At 43.9% G+C, this 17,672-nt stretch overlaps 1 protein-coding gene across 2 annotated transcripts; it reads left to right on the plus strand.

Annotated features, from left to right (window-relative positions):
• The first annotated feature begins 1,812 nt into the window (after nucleotides 1-1,812).
• LOC132387266 (probable G-protein coupled receptor 139) lies at nucleotides 1,813-17,353 on the plus strand. Of its 2 annotated transcripts, none has more exons than XR_009509843.1 (2): nucleotides 1,813-1,990; nucleotides 17,235-17,353. XR_009509843.1 is itself a non-coding variant. In XM_059959616.1 (2 exons), the coding sequence occupies exons 1-2, from the start codon at nucleotides 1,873-1,875 to the stop codon at nucleotides 4,199-4,201; spliced, it is 1,011 nt and encodes a 336-aa protein (XP_059815599.1). In that variant the 5' UTR covers nucleotides 1,813-1,872; the 3' UTR covers nucleotides 4,202-4,205. The 2 variants fall into 2 exon arrangements, 1 of the variants encoding a protein (XP_059815599.1); XM_059959616.1 differs by lacking the exon at nucleotides 17,235-17,353 and adding an exon at nucleotides 3,309-4,205.
• Nucleotides 17,354-17,672: the final 319 nt, after the last annotated feature.

The following is a 17,672-nucleotide window of genomic DNA, read 5'->3' on the forward strand; positions in this document are numbered from 1 at the left end:
GAAAAAATTCTTGGAGATAGGAACGATGGGAATTCAGCGAATATTGGTCTAATCAGGGATAGTCAGCATGTCTTAGTGATGGGCAGATCGTGTCAAACAAGACTGATAGTTCTTTGAGGAGGTGACCAGGCATTTAGATTGGGGTAGTGCAGTGGATGTGACCCACATGGATTTTATTAAGGCATTTGGCAAATTTCCACGCTTTGTAGGCTTATTCGGAAAGTCAGAAGACATGGACTCCAGGGAAGTTTGGCCAGGTGGATTCAGGATTGGCTTGCCTGAAGAAGGCAGAGGGTCAGGTGGAGGGAGTAAATTCAGATTAGAGGGTTGTGACCAGCGGTGTACCACAAGGATCTGCTCTGGGACCTGTCCTTTTCGTGATTTTTATTAACGACCTGGACGTGAACGTCGAAGGGTGGGCTGTCAAGTTTGCAGGCAACACAAAGGTTTGTGGCATTGTAGATAGTGTAGAGGATTGTCAAAGATTGCAGAGAGACATTGATAGGATGCAGAAGTGGGCTGAGAAGTGGCAGATGGAGTTCAACCCTGGGAAGTGTGAGGTGGTCCACTTTAAATGGACAAACGCCGTGGCAATAAACACAGTATTTGGGAGTGCGGAAGAGCAGAGGGATCTCGGTGGTACATGTCAACAGATCCCTGAAAGTTGCCTCACAAGTAGATAGCTTAGTTAAAAAAAACTTATGCGGTGTTCGCTTTAATAAGTCAAGGGATGGAGTTTATGAGTCGCGATGTAATGATGCAGCTCTACAAAACAATGGATAGACCACACTTGGAGCACCGTGTCCATTTCTGGTCGCCTCACTATAGGAAGGATGTAGAAGCATTGGAAAGGGTACAGAGTAGATTTACCAGGATGCTACCTGGTTTAGTGTGCACGGATCATAACCAGAGATTAAGGGAGCTAAGACTTTGCTCTTTGGAGAGAAGGAGGATGGGAGGAGATTTGATAGAGTTATACAAGTTATTAAGAGTAATAGATAGAATGGATAGACAGCACCTCTTCCCCATGGCACCACTGCTCAGTATAAGTAGACATGACTTTGAGGCAACGGGAGGGAAGTTCAAGGGGGATATGAGAGGAAGTTTTTTTTTTACTCTGAGAGTGGTTGGTGCGTGCAATGCACAGCCTGAGTCAGTGGTGAAGGCAGAAACACTAGTGAAGTTTAAGAGACTGCTAGACATGTATATGGAGGAATTTAAGGTGGGGGGTTATATGGGAGGCAGGGTTTGAGGGTCGGCACAACATTGTGGGCCGAAGTCCTGTAATGGGCTGTACTATTCTACGTTCTATGTTCCACGTTCCAAGATCATGCAGCTCTGTTTCAGCACCACCGTTTTGAGTTTCTCATTTTACGCCCGCCAAAGCCGATTCATATCAGACTTTTAACTAATTTACTTCTTTCCATACACCGGATTTCTAAAAAAAATACCTACTTATTTCTTATTGAAGGGACATGTTGTTCTGCTTTAAACAGTTAAAGCTACCGAAATACCATGTGATTTGTTTTCTTTTGTAATTCCAATTTTTGTAATAATAGCAGAACTGATCTACACACATCTCCCTCAGCTGCTGGGTAAAACAAGGGTTAACTGTTATTGTCATTTCGTGGAAAATAAATTGCGTCAATTCAGGGTAGGCTGCTGACGTCAGCGGAGGTTCTATCTCTTATTAATAGGAGTCCCTTTCAGTCAGTTCCCCAGTTTCAGCGAGAGCAGCCTCTCCTGCCAAGGACAGAGATCCGCAGCGGCACCAAGAGGGGGAGTAAGAACAGACTGTCTGGTTCTGTCATGGATCACACACCGGGAGGGACAGCTTGGAATATAACAAGAAATGAGAAAAATATCTTCTGGATGGTTCCATATATTTTGGCAGAGGATGATTGGCTAACGGTAGATTATCGAATGATGAGTGTGTTTATCACCATTCAAGTGATTTTCTTCCCCGTCCTCGCTATCATTGCTCTTCCCGGTGAGTCTCTTTCCAAAGATAACTTATGAAACAGCATTGAATCGCACGTTTTCTTGTCACGTTTTCCTTTCCTAATAATAATTAAGGCTGCTCTCGCACATCCCAGCTGTTGATTAAGCAAATCATTACCCTATTATCTTTGGTAATTTACTGTTCTGATGATCCCTGTCTAAGAAAATATGTGCTGTCAGTTGTGATGATCCAGATCAGGAAATAAAATATTTAATGTTTGAAGCGTGTTTGATAGCCTATTGCCTGGATTAGCAGGAGTTTATGGGAATAGGGCAGAAAGACTGGGGAAGCTTACCTGCAGCTGAAAGTCTCAGATGGAGCCGTCGTGCAGAGGATGCGTCCAACAGTGTGAGAGTCTAGGGCCAGACAGCGCAAAATCAACATGGATGAATTCCACTTGGAACAGCGCTGCCGAGGAATTTCTATCGGCAGAGGCAATGTGTCTGTGGATCTCATTGCCGTGGATGGTTGCTGAGGCCAAATGATTGGGTGTATTTTAAGCAAAAGTTAATAGGTACGCAATTAACAGGGATATCAAAGTTTACGGAGTGAAGGCAAGAGACAGTGTTGGGATGAAATCTATCAATTATGGTTGAATGGCTTCTGATCGCATGCTTGGTCAGGCTGCCTTAGTAAATGCTGCGGATGCAATGGTTAAATTGCTGATGAGTTCACTTATAGACAATCGTTGCACACAGCAGCCTGTCGGTGATCATGACGTGTGTCGGTGACAAATCACCTTCATTGTTGCTGAAAAAATAACGCATCATCGATACTTCAATGAATGACATTCAATTGTAAAGGCGAATGTACAAGATGCAAACCGTGAGACTCGCGGTGTGACTTGAAGGTGACGTCGCCAAACAAGAGTAGACGTGCAATAATAAGGTTTTGGTCTGCTACCCCATTTGCTGATCTAGACGCCCCGGGAAACTATCAGGGACGGGGATCTGCGTTTCAGCTAAATCGGGTAGGTGTCAAGGTCACTTATTTCACAATAAATGAGTTTTCAGAGATTCCGCAGATGCATCATTCAGCTCTTTTCCCCCAACACGGACGGAATTTCCCAATCATCAGCCATCTTCATTTGTGTTTGTCGCTGTCTGTTTCGCTGCCGACATTCGATCGATCAGATTGTACTGATTTTCCACTACTTTGCAAAACCGTTTAGTTTTATTGATCGCTAATATTTACAATTATGTTATTCTGTCAAGTAGACTCATTTCTATCATTGGTACATATTATATACTTGCTTTAAGAGAACTCTGTCTTCTGTGTTTACTGTGATTGTTTATTTTGTTCGCAGTGAACACGGTGACCATATTCATCCTGTCTCGTGGTAAGTGCGGCCTCTCCAGAGTTGTCACTTGCTACCTGGTTGCCATGGCAGTGGCGGATATTCTGGTCCTTATCCTGGACCTGATATTGAGCAAGATTCCACTTATGTACACGCCATACCTCGTTTTCGTCCTATCAATGCCCAAGGTGTGTAATATCCAGGCTGCTCTGATTTACACCGTCACAGACTGTTCGGTCTGGTTCACCGTTACGTTCACCTTTGATCGGTTTGTCGCCATTTGTTGCCAGAAGCTGAAAACAAAATATTGCACCGGGAAAACTGCGGGTGTTGTTTTGGGGACAGTGACTGCGATCAGCTGTTTGAAGAATATTTACTGGTATTTGCGGCTCTCAGAGATATACACATGGTCAATCAATCCATTCATTTGTAAAAAGAGAGATTATTATTTGAATTTCACTTCTGAGGTTGACTTATTCTATTACTTCCTCACCCCTGTATTCCCATTTCTGCTGGTTCTAGTAACGAATGTTTTCACCGTCAGGCATGTCTTGGTTACGAGCAGAACTCGCAGGAGACTCAGGGTTCCCGGAAACGGACAGAGTGTCAGAGACCCGGAGATGGAGAAACGCAGGAAATCCCTCGTTTTATTGCTGATCGTCTCCGGCAATTTCATCCTGCTGTGGGCACCTTTCACTGTGTTCTCTGCGTGGGATCGGATATGCGATCTTACCAATTTCGTGCTTCCGCCCGAATCTCTGCGAGAACTTGGCATCATTTTGCAGCTTCTGAGCTGTTGTACAAACACGGCCCTTTACGCCTTTACACAGACCAAGTTCAGGGTGCAACTAACTAATGTGGTAAAATCTCCGCTCGCTCTCTTTGTAGTGAAGAAGTGGTGACTTAGCGGTGTCTCCCGACACCCAATCCACCCAATGCCTCCTTACCCCGAATGCAACTAATGTCCCATACATTGTGGCGACTTCCTGTTCCTCTGGGACCGGCGTTGTCCTTCTTCCATTCACTCCTCTCAAGGGCCCATAACATAGCAGGTTCACAATGCACTTCCCTCATTCTCCAGCCCATCCTCCCATTTCTGCCCAACAGGTCTCAGTATTTTTTCCCCACAGTTGCACCGTGCAGTACTTCTGACTGCCCGGATGCATTGGTCCATCTGCAAATGGTGTACTCTTCCGAGGTCGTCTGTGTTCCCGAAACATCCCGTTCATTCTCGACAGTGGTGACTGAATTGGTACTACAAACCATTGAAGACTGAATTAATGCTGCTTCCTGCACCCATGCTGAGCTTGTCAATTTCATCTACGTTGCCTACAACTTTCCAGAACGCCCTCAGATCAGTCTGTCCCATTTTTCCTCCGCTCTTGTCTCTCAAACTTTCGGTCCCGAATTTCAGAGATAGACCATTCAAGACATCGTTAACAAAGCCTAGCTACTGAATCCCACAGTTATAGTGAGGATCCCACCTGCCACATGGACAATCGCCCAAGTGCTGTTCCATTCTATCATTTTCTTGGATGTGAATTTCCTCTCAAGATATTTTATAGTAAACGGAGGCTCCCTTCAGCCCGATCAATGCTGCCTTCAGCAATGTCTGTTGCTCTTCCTGCAGGTAACATCACTCCATCCCACCCAGAATAATAGAAGGGATTGGATTTCTTTGCCTTCAGTCAACAAGCCAGTGGTCTCTGCATAAAAATATTGTCACGTAACTTCCATCACCTCCATAGCGACTCTACCACTAGGCACGACCTTCCCTCCCCTACATCCTTCTCCGAAGATCGTTCTGCACACGACGCCATTGTTTACTCCTCGTTGCCCACAATTCTCCCCTATTCCTGTCTCCATTCTCTAGACATTATTTCCACACCGGCTCTGGCTATTGAAGAATAACGGAGACCACAATGGTAACACACCTCATTTCCAGCCTCCGCTCCTTTGCGAAAAAAAAAATGTCGATTATCCATCCAGCTACAATCGAAAAAAAACATTATCTGCTATTATGTCATTTATAATCCCTGTCAGACCAAGATATAATCGGGGCCGCGGACAAAGTTGTTCTGAATGTCGTCATGAGCTTAGAGGAGAGTTAATTAGGGATAAGGGCCCCATCGAGTGACCACACTTACTGAGGAAGATATTAGGCAATTGACATTCACTTTTGTTATTGAAATATTATCGGGAATGATCTTGACGGCTGACAGAAAATCTCGGTGTAATATTTTTGATCTTCACAATAACGTTGCTCCTTATCCTGTCGCATCACTAACATAACGACAATATCTGAGTTTAAACACGTCCGACAGCTGAACACTACTACTAAAGACGTATCGCAGATATCACCAGCAGGAATGACACTGGTTCTCCAGTCCCAACAGATTATTTTCGATTAAATGTATTGAATTTGCAATTCTGGCTTATCCGGTAACAAGTACAGTGCCTATAGAAGTATTCACTCCCCCACACTGGGAATACCATTGTAGCATGGACACTCACATGGATCTCAGGTATGCCTTCCTCTTGGCCGGCTACGTGGAACAGTGTCTGTTCCGAGCTACACTCGTGTTACTCCCCAACTGTCCTGCGCTACATCGACTACTGCATTGGTCTGTCTGCGGCACGCATGCGGAGCTCATCGTCATCAACTTCGCCTCCAACTTAGACCCTGGCCTCAAATTTACTTGGCCCATTTCCGATACCTCTCTTCCTTTTCCCTTTCTCTGTCTCTATTTCCAGAGACATCATATCTACCGTTGTCTACTGTAAATCCATCGTCTCTCACAGCTACTTGGACTATACCTCTTCCCATTCTGTTACTTGTGAAAATGCCAGCCGCTTTCACTAAATTCCTCCCATCTCCTCGGCCAGTGCTATCAGGATGAGGCTTTTCAGTTCAGATCAAAGAAGCTGTCCTTCTCCTTCAAAGAAAGGGGCTTCCCTTCCTCCAGCATCAATGCTATCCTCAACTGCATGTCTTCCATTTCCTGCGTCTGCCCTCTCACTACCCTACCGCTGCCCCACCTAGGACCGGAACAACTTGTCCTCACCGGCCATCCCTCCAGCCTCGGCGTCCAGCACATAATTATCCGTAACTTCAATCATCTCCAACGGAATCACACCGCCATGCGCATCTTCCCTTCCCCCTCCACAATCTTAGATTTCCACAGGGATGAGACTCCGTTGTCCATTCGCCCCTCGCCACTGATCTCCCTCCTGTCTCTTATCTTTGCAAGCTCAACAACTGCTACACCTGCCCCTACATACTCCCTGATTGACATTTAGGTCATCAACCTGTCCTTCCAGGTGAGACGACACTTCAGCTGTGAGTCTGTTGTGGTCATTGATTGAATCTGCTGCTTTGGTGTGACCTCCTGTATATCGGTGAGACACGACGTTTATTAGGAGACTGCTTAACCGAGAACATACGCTTCGTCCATCAGAAAAAGCGAGACCTCCCACTTAAATTTCACTACCATTCCCATTCCGACATGTCTGTCTATGGACTTCTCTACTCTCGGGATGAGGCCACAGTTATTTTGGTGGACCATCACCTTATGGCAGGAACGTCAGTTTCTCGAATTACCAGTAATGTTCTCCGTCTTCAGCAGTTCCTATTCCCATTTCCCTCTCTAAACTTATCTCCGCAAGTGCCCGTCACTCCTCTCTGGTTCCCTCTCCCCCTTTTCTTTCTTAAATGGTATTCTGTCCTCTCCTATTAGACACCCCTTCTCCACCCTGCACTACTTTCAGCGATCAACTCCCAGATTTTTACCTCTCCAATGTCCCCATCCTGATTTCACATATTCCCTGTGATTCTTCCTGCCTTTCCCCCACCTACTAAATCTGCCACCAAATATTTTGTCTCCAGTCCTAATGAAAGGTCTCGGCCCGGTACATTTTCCATAGATGCTGATTTCATCCAGCATTCTGGGCGTATTTCTCAATAAAGAGAACTCGGTGACTATTTGGTTGAGTAGAGGGTGTAATGCCCTGGTTCAGATCTTTAATGTTATGCTATATATATTTACTTTATTAGTTCTGTAAGAGCAGCCTCGTCTGCTTCCAAACTGTTTGGTTTATTGTTGAAAGTAAGTGATGATGAGGAATCCGGGCCATCCAAATACAATACTAGAACTGGGGGGAGATTTTTGTTGAGGGACTCCAGCGTCCGTCTTGAGGCTTTTTCTCGGTGGGACATGAAGAGAGTAAACGCTGGGGAAAACCGATCGTAGGATACGACCCGGATTATTCGAGATGGATTGCGACCGACTTTGGGAAGGTGGTATGAGCTTTCACGCAACCGACGGACCAGTCCGTGAGTGCAGAGTCGTTCACGCTGAGCTCCTACTTGTAAATATTTGACTGGTTTTAATACTTTATTTTTTTTCCGCTTTATTTACTGACCTTTAAGTTAAGATTCATAAATATAATTCCTTTAATTGTAAGTACTGTGCTGTCTGCTATTTCGTTCCACTAATTTGTAACAAGGTAGCACATTACATAGCATCTACGCAAACCGATGTTTAATGTGGGGGACTGTCTCAATCTCTCTAGTTGTTCCGGAATGGAAGACGGTATTCCCTAGACTTAGGAAGCTAAAGAAACCAGGGGGCTTGTCCGGGATCGATTTATTTCGATAACTTGTGATCGCCCTGAGCATTGATAGAGTGTGTTGTGTGGTTAACCCTATGTTAAACAATCGTCCGGTACTATTTCCGATACGTGGTTAAGGATGCTGCAGGGAGGGAGGGGTCGTCAGCTGACTATAATTGCACATGCCTTGGGTACTAGCTATAAAATCTTGTATGTTCTCAAGAGTGAAGACCTCCCCCGAGGGGGAAGAGGAGTCTGAGACTTGGACGGAGCAGACCTATCAGAAGCCGGTTGAGTGACAGTGCTCTAATGACATCAAACACAGCGATTGTTTGAAAGTTTTAAATGGGCCGGCTGCTGACGGACGGAGAATCGTACAGACACAGAACCCCTTTGCTACCTCTGCAAGCTACACGGAAGCGATAGACAGTGTGTTTGGCGCGACAGGAAGCCCAGTGGGTTTCAGGACATGCTTCAGGAGGAAGTTGGAGAGAACTTTCTGAAAACATTCCCCATCACCCTGTGTTCCGAGCTGCTTTTGAGGAATTGCGTGGCCTTGCTGGGCAGGATGATGAGCATAAACGGGGGATTCTGTGAAGCACTCAGTCCCAACGGGTCATGTTACGGTCTGGGGAAGTACTGTTCCTACAGTGACTGGAAAACCCAAATTTCCCGGAATACCTGACGCCGAGTTCCTCTTCTTGGATGCTCCAAAAGACCACGAAGAGGAGTCATGCTTACCAGATGGGATGCGACAGAAGCCCTCGGTTAAACAGGTGAACGGGATGGCAGTGATTGTCAGGAAGACTTCTGAGAGGAACGGCAGACTCAGGAGGGGGATGCCTTTGGCACCTCTGTTTCTGGTTACGGAAATGTCTAACGTCTCTGTGAGACAGGCCAGGGAGAAAACCTTACCGAAAAGCGGATAGTTGATTCCCTAGTCATTCAGCTTTTGTGACTCCCCCCTACCAGGAGATTGAAAGAAGATTTTAAGTCTGGAAAGTGTATTTTCTTTGACGAGTCTGATGTGGGTTCTTCCAAGAGCACTCCCCAGGTCTCCGGATAACCGAGGACACCCTGTTCAGCGAAAGGTCCCGGCAACCGGCTCCTAAAGAGCAGGACGACATTCGGTATCATCTGTGGAAGCTGAAGGAAGCCGGCATCATCAGTAAGTACAAAAGCGCCTCTGCGTTCGCATTAACAGTGGCCAGGAAGAAGAACCGGAAGGTATGGAAATACAGGCGAACTTGCATCACAGCCAGTAAACTGATCAAGGTCGGTTTAGGTTAAAAGAGTCAAAGCCTGGGATCCAATTGCATGCGTTAGGTTCCTGAAAATAGATTCGCAGGCTTGTGATGTCTGGGATATAAACATTTTTTCGAGGAGTTGGGGCAGGGCGTAGGTCAGAGTTTTATTTTTTTCTGAGTGATAGACAGAGATGACAGGGTTTTAAAGGCGAAATTGCATATTCTTGTAGACAACATTAGTCAAAGAGACTGATATTTCTTTGTTTCCGGCTATCTTTCTTATCACTCTCTCCCTCCCTCCATCCCCCCGCTCTCCACACTGTAATACACAGGCATAGATAAACGCAACACAAACAGACGCTGCAAATTCCACACCTCATGACAGGCACTCACCTGCACACATGCATGCGTGCGGACCAACCCCGGGCTGTACGCACTGACAGCCTCACAGAACACGCACCATTCATCATCGACTGAAATGTTTAGTTAGAATACTAGAACACAGCAAAATTGTCCTTGTTTACGAGTCGGTGCTTTTATCTGAGAGTATCTCCATGTTTCCGCATTCGCTGTGTCAGTGACCAGAAAGAAGGAGGAAGTTCAGTCCTTTCGGAATTGTATTTCTTTCAGGTTCTTCCTCGTACTCACCTTTGTCCTCGTTCATCAAGTTATCAAGTTGTGTTTTATCCTCTTTATCAGGACCATGCTGGTAAAGAACATGACATGAACATTGACTTCTCTAACTTCCTCTAATGACACTCAACCCCTTCTTACCCCATCCCTGACATATTTAGTTGTTTCGTTTTTCTTCTGTCTCTCTGCCATTCACTCTGCCTGTTCTCCATCTCCCTCTGGTGCTCCCGTCCCCCCTTCATTCACACTAGGCCTCACGTCCCATGATCCTTTACCTTCTCCAGCTCTGTATCACTTTTGCCAATCACCTTTCCAGCATTTAGCTTCATCCCACCCCCTCCGGTCTTCTCCTATCATTTCGCATTTCCCGCTCCCCCTCCTTTTTTCAAATCTCTTAGTATCTTTCCTTTTAGATGCTGCCTGGCCTGCTGTGTTCCACAAGCATTTTGAGTGTATCGTTCGAATTTCCCGCATCTGCAGATTTCCTCGTGGGTACTTTGCATTTGCCTTCACCGGTGCACTGGTCATGGTCTCTCCGGAAACACTTGATTATGGTAGGGTCCCGGAGGACTGGAGAATTTTAAATGTAATGCACTCTTTAAGCGGAGAGAAAGTCAAAAGAAAGGAAATTACAGGCCACAGCTTCACCTCACTGCTTGGGGAACTGTAGGAATCTATTATTAAGGATTCGGATTCGGGGAGCTTGGAAAGTAATGGTACAATAAGTCGAGGTCAGAATTGTTTATGTAAAAGGAAATCTTGTCTGAATAATCTGTTAGAGTTCTTCGAGGAATTGATAAACAGAAAGCAAAGAAATGAAGCAGCGGATGCCATTTACTTGGACTTTCAGAAAGCATTTGATAAGCTGCCAAACATGAGCCTGCTTCCTACGGCGTTGCAGCAATGTTACTGGCTCAGGTATCGGAATAGCGGACAGGCCGGAGGCAGCGGGTGTGAGTGAAGTGGCTGCCGGTGACTAGTGGTGTTCCTCAGAGGTCAGTATGGTGACCGCAAATGTTTACGTTGTTTGTTCTTGATTTAGATAATCGAATAGCTGGCTTTGTGGCAATGTTTGCAGACGATACCGATATAGTTGGAGTGTTACGTCGTGCTGAGGATAATGCGATTGTAGAATGACTTAGACAAATTGGAAGTACGGTCAAAAAAGTAGCAAATGGAATACAGTGTAGGAAAATGTAAGGTTAAGTATTTTGGTAAAAGGAACAATGGTGCGGACTATTATCTAAATGGGGTGAATTTACAAACATCAGACAGCTGGAGTGACCTAGGAGTCCTCGTACAGGAGTTAAATTTACAAATTAAGGCTGTGGTAAAGAAGGCAAATGAAATGCTCTAATGTATATCAAGAGGAACAGGATATCAGAGCAAGGAGATAATGCTAAGACGTTATAAGACACCAGTCAGGTCACAATTGAAGTATTGTTAACTGGTTTAGGTCCGCATATCTCAGAAAGGATGTATTCTCGTTGGACGTATTCCAGAGGGGTGTCACGAGGACGGTTCTGGGAATAAAGTTGTGAATATGTGAAGTGCGTTTGGCAACGTTGCGACCGTAGTCACTGGAATGTAGAAAAATACGTGGAGGAGTGTCTGACTGAAACGTCTGGTATGCAGAAAGGACACGATAAGATGGATATCGAGAGGATGTCTCCTATGGTGTGGTGTTCAGATATAGTGAACACAGCCTCAGAATTGAGGGGTACATTTTTATAGCCGCAGAGTAGTGAAGTTCTCTGCAGCGGCGGCGAATGCCAATTCCGCCAAATACGTGGGTACACTTCAAGCGGAAGTGGTTCGTTTCCTGATTGGTCAGTGTATCGAAAGACATGGCGAAAAGGCAGGACCATGGGTTTTGAGTGTGTTCCGGGACTAGCCTTGATGGAACGGCGGAGCAGACTCGATGTATTACATATCCTAAATCTGCTCTTCCGTTTGCTGGTCTTATGGTTTCTTCGTCACTTTACCCACGGTCACTCGAACTCGCGGCTTCTTCCTGCTGGTCATGTACTATACCACTTTTCGGACACGACGCAACCGCCATTTATACAGGACGATGGACAGGGGCTGAATTAAATTTTCACCTTCCCCGTTGTCATTCTGTACAAGTATTTAATTATCATTTCTGATGTGCTGCTAATTAATATTTTAATAGACGTTCTATTCTATGACTTCGTATGGTGATGTTTCAGATTGAAAAAAAGCCGTGAAGTTCATAGCTAGAAGGATAACGGGAGCCTCTTCCATTTAAATCTGGAAGGTACATGTCTCTGCAGAAGTGAGGTGATGTAGGCAGAAAATCTGCGCAAGGCTGCGTGGCTCGGAACACATGGTGTAATGTGAAGAAATTTGGAGGACCCGAGGAACCCTGGGAAGCACGTGGGCAGATTTCTGAATATCCGGGTATTGTTCGGTCTGTCACTCAGCAGACGGATGGGAATTTGTCCTTGCTGGGTGACGGCACTGATGGCTGCAGCAGATAACTCTGCTAGTACTATTTGAACGTAAGATTTTCCCACTTTTGAACCGTTGTGTACGTACGATCAGTCTATGTATATAGTTAATCTAATGTATTTACCACCACATTAAAGAGTGACTTCTGCACTGTATTTTATAGGATTGCGTTTATATTTTGTATTTATTGTGGTTTTATACGTAATGTACTTGATAAAGCTCATCGGTTTCGAGTAATACACGTTTCGCTTTCCTTAACGCTCGTGGACTGAGGAATGGCAAGAACCAATTCCAAATCTTGAGAAATGATACAGGGTTGTAATCACAGAAAGGTAGACTGATGAGAGAGGGAAAGATAATGCCGAAAACGCACAAACGAAACTATAGTTGGCCGCATTCGAGGAATTTTACGAGGAGATTTTTCGGTGTTTCTGAGACTAGATTATACAATGAAAATTATTGAACTAAATTCAAATCAACGCTGCTAAGAGATTTTAACCTTACGTGGCAGGGTCATCACTCCCTGACCCATGATATTTAGCAACTTCACAATAAGCACAAAAATGCGTGGCCGAGCGACTATTCTAGTTGCTGGTCCAGTACAGTTATTGAATGGTTAGAAGTGGAGTGAGCGTTGGTGAGGGATGAGTGATATCAGAAATGAAAAGTCAGAACATCATTTTGAAACCCAGTACATTAGGGTATAACGGGACATTCAGACAGATGTTAACGTTTACCGTTGTCAGCTCTCTGCAGTACAAATATATCTGTCAGGGCAATGCATAGCGTTGATAAAGAGAAAGCTTTCAACGAGGATCATTAATTACAAGGCAGAACCTGAGAAAAGTATGGGTGCAAATTTAGTCATCTTTAAGCAGACTCGGTAGGATTCACCACGGAGTCAAGGACTCCAACTATTGTTTTTTTTTTTGGGTGGACGTTGATGTGGAGTTGGGGACAAAGGCTTCGGACACAGGAAAATGTAATTACCACTGGCGATTGAAGCATGGCTGGCAGATATATCTATTCGGCAGATATATCTAGTTATTTGTGCACTTATTTTACCAGCGTCGCAGGTGAACCTCCTTCTGTGACAGAGCAAACGAAACAGAATTCCGCTGGTGGCATATTATCTTCATCTTCTTCCTGCTGGTCAAGTACTATGCCACATTTCGGACACGACGCAACCGCCATTTATACAGGGCGATGGACAGGGGCTGAATTAAATTTTCACCTTCCCCTGTGTCAGTCTGTACAAGTATGTAATTATCATTACTGATATGCTACTAATGAATATTTTAATAGAATTTCAATTCTGTGACTCCGTATGGTGATGTTTGAGATTGAAAAAAAGCCGTGAAGTTCATAGCTAGAAGGATAACGGGAGCATCTTCCATTTAAATCTGGAAGGTACATGTCTCTGCAGAAGTGAGGTGATGTAGGTAGAAAATCTGTGCAATGCTGCGTGGCTCCGAACACATGGTGCAATGTGAAGAAAGAGGCTTCGAATGCAAAGGAGCAACATCTCTCCTCAGGTAAAGCAACGCAGATTGGCCACATGGGTATTAGTTCGGGACAAGGAAGGGTACCTGGCCAGCGTATACATTATATTTTCTATTCTTTAGCTCATTATTGCTGGGGGGAGGGAAGAATGCGTCTGGGAAAATTAGTAGGAGTATATACAGCTTTTCAGTTGTGTAAACGGACTTGTGTTTTAGTTGATACAGTAAGTACAGAAACCGTCTCTGCCTAACTGATCATTATCAATAAGGGGCAATCCTTCATGCAGTATAAATTGCTGCCATGGAAGGCAAAGCATCATGCACCGAATGGGCTATCCAATATATAATGTTCTCCTTTCGAATAAATCTTCACAACATTTGAAAATGTAATAACCCATGCACTAGCTAATGAGCTGCTATGATAAAGTGACTACTGAACGATTGCTGCCATGACGGTTCAGGTTGCACTGTAGTGTTCGTAATGTGACAGCATATGTATTCGTAGGTATGCAGAACATTATCGCTCAGTAGCTCTGATTTTGGCATTATTGTGTACAGTGTTTGTTTCACTTCATGACCTCTGACACCTGTAATTTCCATCATATCACTTCTATGCAAAATACTTATTTAGTCTGTCCTTCATTTCATTATCACCCATTACTAGCTCTCGATCATCGCTTTCCAGCCGTCCAATATGCACTCTCGCCTCTCTTTTACACCCTCTGCATCTAAAGAAAACTTTGACATCCTCTTCAGTATTATTGGCGAGCATAACTTCTTATTCATTCTCTAAATTCTTAATGACTTTTAACGGTTGCCTTCTGTTAGCATTTAAAAATGTCCCTGTCATCTGGCTTCGCACAAATTCATCCTCTGTTGCATTATTTCTCTATGCCTATTACGTTGGCTTTGACTTCTCTTCTTCGTCACAGTTTTATCATCTTGCCGTTAAAACTCATCTTTTCTTTCGGAAGTATATATTCTATGCTTTCAAATTCCTTTCGAAAATTACAGCCAACTTTGTTCTACTGTCACAGCTGCCAGTGTTATTTTCCAATGAATTCTGACCAGCTCCTCTCTAGTGGCTTGGTAATTCCCTCTACTCTACTGTACTTTTGATGCATTCCACTTCAGCACCTGTTTCTCAAATTTCAGATTGAATTGGAACACATTGTGATCATTTTCACCAAAGCCCCTCAATAAATTGCCCTTTTGGTAGACATCTTCTTTCTCATTTTGTAATTTCTAGTCCACATCCTTACTCTTGTTTGGATGGTCTGTATCCAACTCACATCAAAGTCTTTAACGCTTACACTTCCTTAGCTTCATTCGCCCTGATTCAAAGTTTTTAAGGCTTTGTAATGATAGGATTACATTTTTAACCATCAGAGTGACACCGCCCAAAATAACTTCTTGCCTGGCCTTTGGCTCCAATGTGTATCGTTGACATTAAGCTCCTAGCTATAACCTTCTTTCAGAAAGAATTCTATGATTCTTACAAACACCGTATACACGTATGCCAATATGCAACAGTGCTAGAATTTCTTCAACCATATCCGGGATAGTACGTGCATTCAAATATAAGGCCTTCAGTCCAGTATTCACTCATTTCTGTTTTGTCCTCCTTTTACATTACGACTCATCTTCTTGAATGCAATTTTTTTTAAACCCACACGAAAACTCCAGCCTACCTGGCCGCAAAGGACATTAGACACTTTGGATTCCGTTGAAATGCACGTTCCTTTGGTACAGGTTGTCATCTCTCGAGAATCTCCTGCACAACCTCACATATAATCGCACTTTAATCTGTAATGTCAATGAGCAAATCGGCAATAAATTGCCTCTGTGTTCGAGGACCCCAGCAATAATTGCCGTCTGCATTCAATGATCGCGTAACCATGACGTGTGGTATGTACCAGCTGCTCATACGGCCATCCTCCAGCACCCTCCATGACCGCATGTGAACTTGATGGGAGTAGTGGGTTAACCACGTTCAAGTGTGACCTGCAGGACAGCGGAGGAAAGGAGCGCCCTGCATCTCTTTTATTTGGTCTATTTGCAGAAAAATAATTCCGGACATTGGTCAGTGGATAAGTGGATAGATAACCTAAAGTCTGAAAGGAGGTGGAGCTTGTATTCAGTGGTGCAGGTAATGGAACACCCCGGGGAACGTAAGAATTTGGAGTCCACCTCACTCACAGCTTTATGAGATGTATTATTTTAAGATTTTCCGAGCTGTCATTAATATAGTAATTATAGATGATAACAAATACAGAATGCATGTAAAAACGTTTAACTCATTCAAACACGCAATATTGTGGGGAATGCTGCAAATAAATATTCAGGTTCGCGTTGCTTCAACCAGGCCGTGTACAACAACAGACAGAATTACTGAACGTTACAAATCAGTTTAATTACAGTCAGAAATAAATGTAGTTATCCCGTTCTAGTTCAGCACATGCAGAAATATGGAATACGCCACACGTGTATGAAATAAAATAACATACATTATTATAAAGAGTTTGCAATAATCAATATTTTTGCTCTAATAGGAATAAATATTCCTATGAAGAGGTCTCTGCAAAAGGGGCAGGATGTGAAACACAGCCTTGATGAATCGGACCGAAGTCTCCGCTAATCACTATCAGACACATCTCTCCAACCTCTTGGACAGTCACTCCCTAGAATGGAACTAGAGGACAGCGGAATTACGATTACGGTTCCGATTACTGGTTATTGATTTCAATAAGCAAAATATTCTGTACTTTCAAAACAGGCCACTGCTCACACTAATGTTGTCATTGCTTCAATGACAACATTACTCTCACTGATGTAGGACCTCAGCCCATTGTACAGAAATGATGATCTGAGAACTGGCCAATCTGCTGACGTCATTGCTATTCCCCGACCATCGTTGACCATGCTAATGATGTTGTTGTCTCTGGAGTCATAAATCTGAACACAGTGATTATGTCACAACGTATCCTGGTCACTGACTGAAATGCCTTCCAAAGGCACCAATATTTTAAATTTCACCTCCGTGCACAGAATTTAGTTGGAGAATTATCCTCTCCTTTTGTGATCCCTACAGCCAGCTGATGTTCGATTATCCAGATGAAAGTGACAAACTAAGTGTAATACTGTTTTCTGTACATTACTTCTTTCGTTGTTCACTGCGTGGACTGCAATGGCAAAACGACCCAAAATGACAATGTATCTAGCAACACCGTTAGAAAATTATTCCAGATGCTGCTGTACTGCCGCTTCGCCACTAATCTCTGAAGTAGGATACAACCTATATGCTATTGTGGCTTTTACCTTGAAGGTGCAACTCATTTGGGGTATTATGATGCCAATAGATTGTAATTTGCCAAAATGCATCTGTTGTTGTTTCTATATAGATAAACAACGACGGACTAGTTCTGAAATTATATCAAATGAATAACAATAGATTGATCATGCTTTTACAGATCGACGACGGAACAAAGTGACTGAAGATCGCAGTAATGCAATTTGTTGTAGACACGTTACTCATTTCAACTTTAGCCTCCGCTCCGATAATGTTTCAAACTCTACGTGTGTTCCATAAACTTATGCACTAGATAAATCATAATCAACATTTTCTTCGTTATATCCGGTGGTGGAAATAATCAACACGGGACAGCATTCTCACGCTGCGAGACGTGTTTAGACAATAAAATTGTGCAAAGGAATTGATACTATAGAGGGCTCTGAGGAAAATCTTTTCTAAACATGGGTCAGAAGTAAACTGCAACGCAAAGAATAAAGTGAATGTTGTAGCGGGTGAACACAAACTACTGAGAAATATTCAATTGGGAAGGTTACCAAGTAGGAGAAAGGCAACTTGCTTTCCCTTCTGGAACCTGACAGCTTTCACGGGCGTAGAT

This window comes from Hypanus sabinus, unplaced genomic scaffold (assembly GCF_030144855.1).
Source record: "Hypanus sabinus isolate sHypSab1 unplaced genomic scaffold, sHypSab1.hap1 scaffold_1674, whole genome shotgun sequence".
NCBI classification, from domain to species: domain Eukaryota; kingdom Metazoa; phylum Chordata; class Chondrichthyes; order Myliobatiformes; family Dasyatidae; genus Hypanus; species Hypanus sabinus.

What these genes read in the sequence shown, in the direction of transcription:
- LOC132387266 (XM_059959616.1), top strand. Translation starts at nt 1,873, where the DNA reads ATGGTTCCATATATTTTGGCAGAGGATGATTGGCTAACGGTAGATTAT. An exon ending in CGCTATCATTGCTCTTCCCG is followed by an intron (nt 1,991 to 3,308) that starts GTGAGTCTCTTT and finishes TTTTGTTCGCAG; the next exon opens with TGAACACGGTGACCATATTC.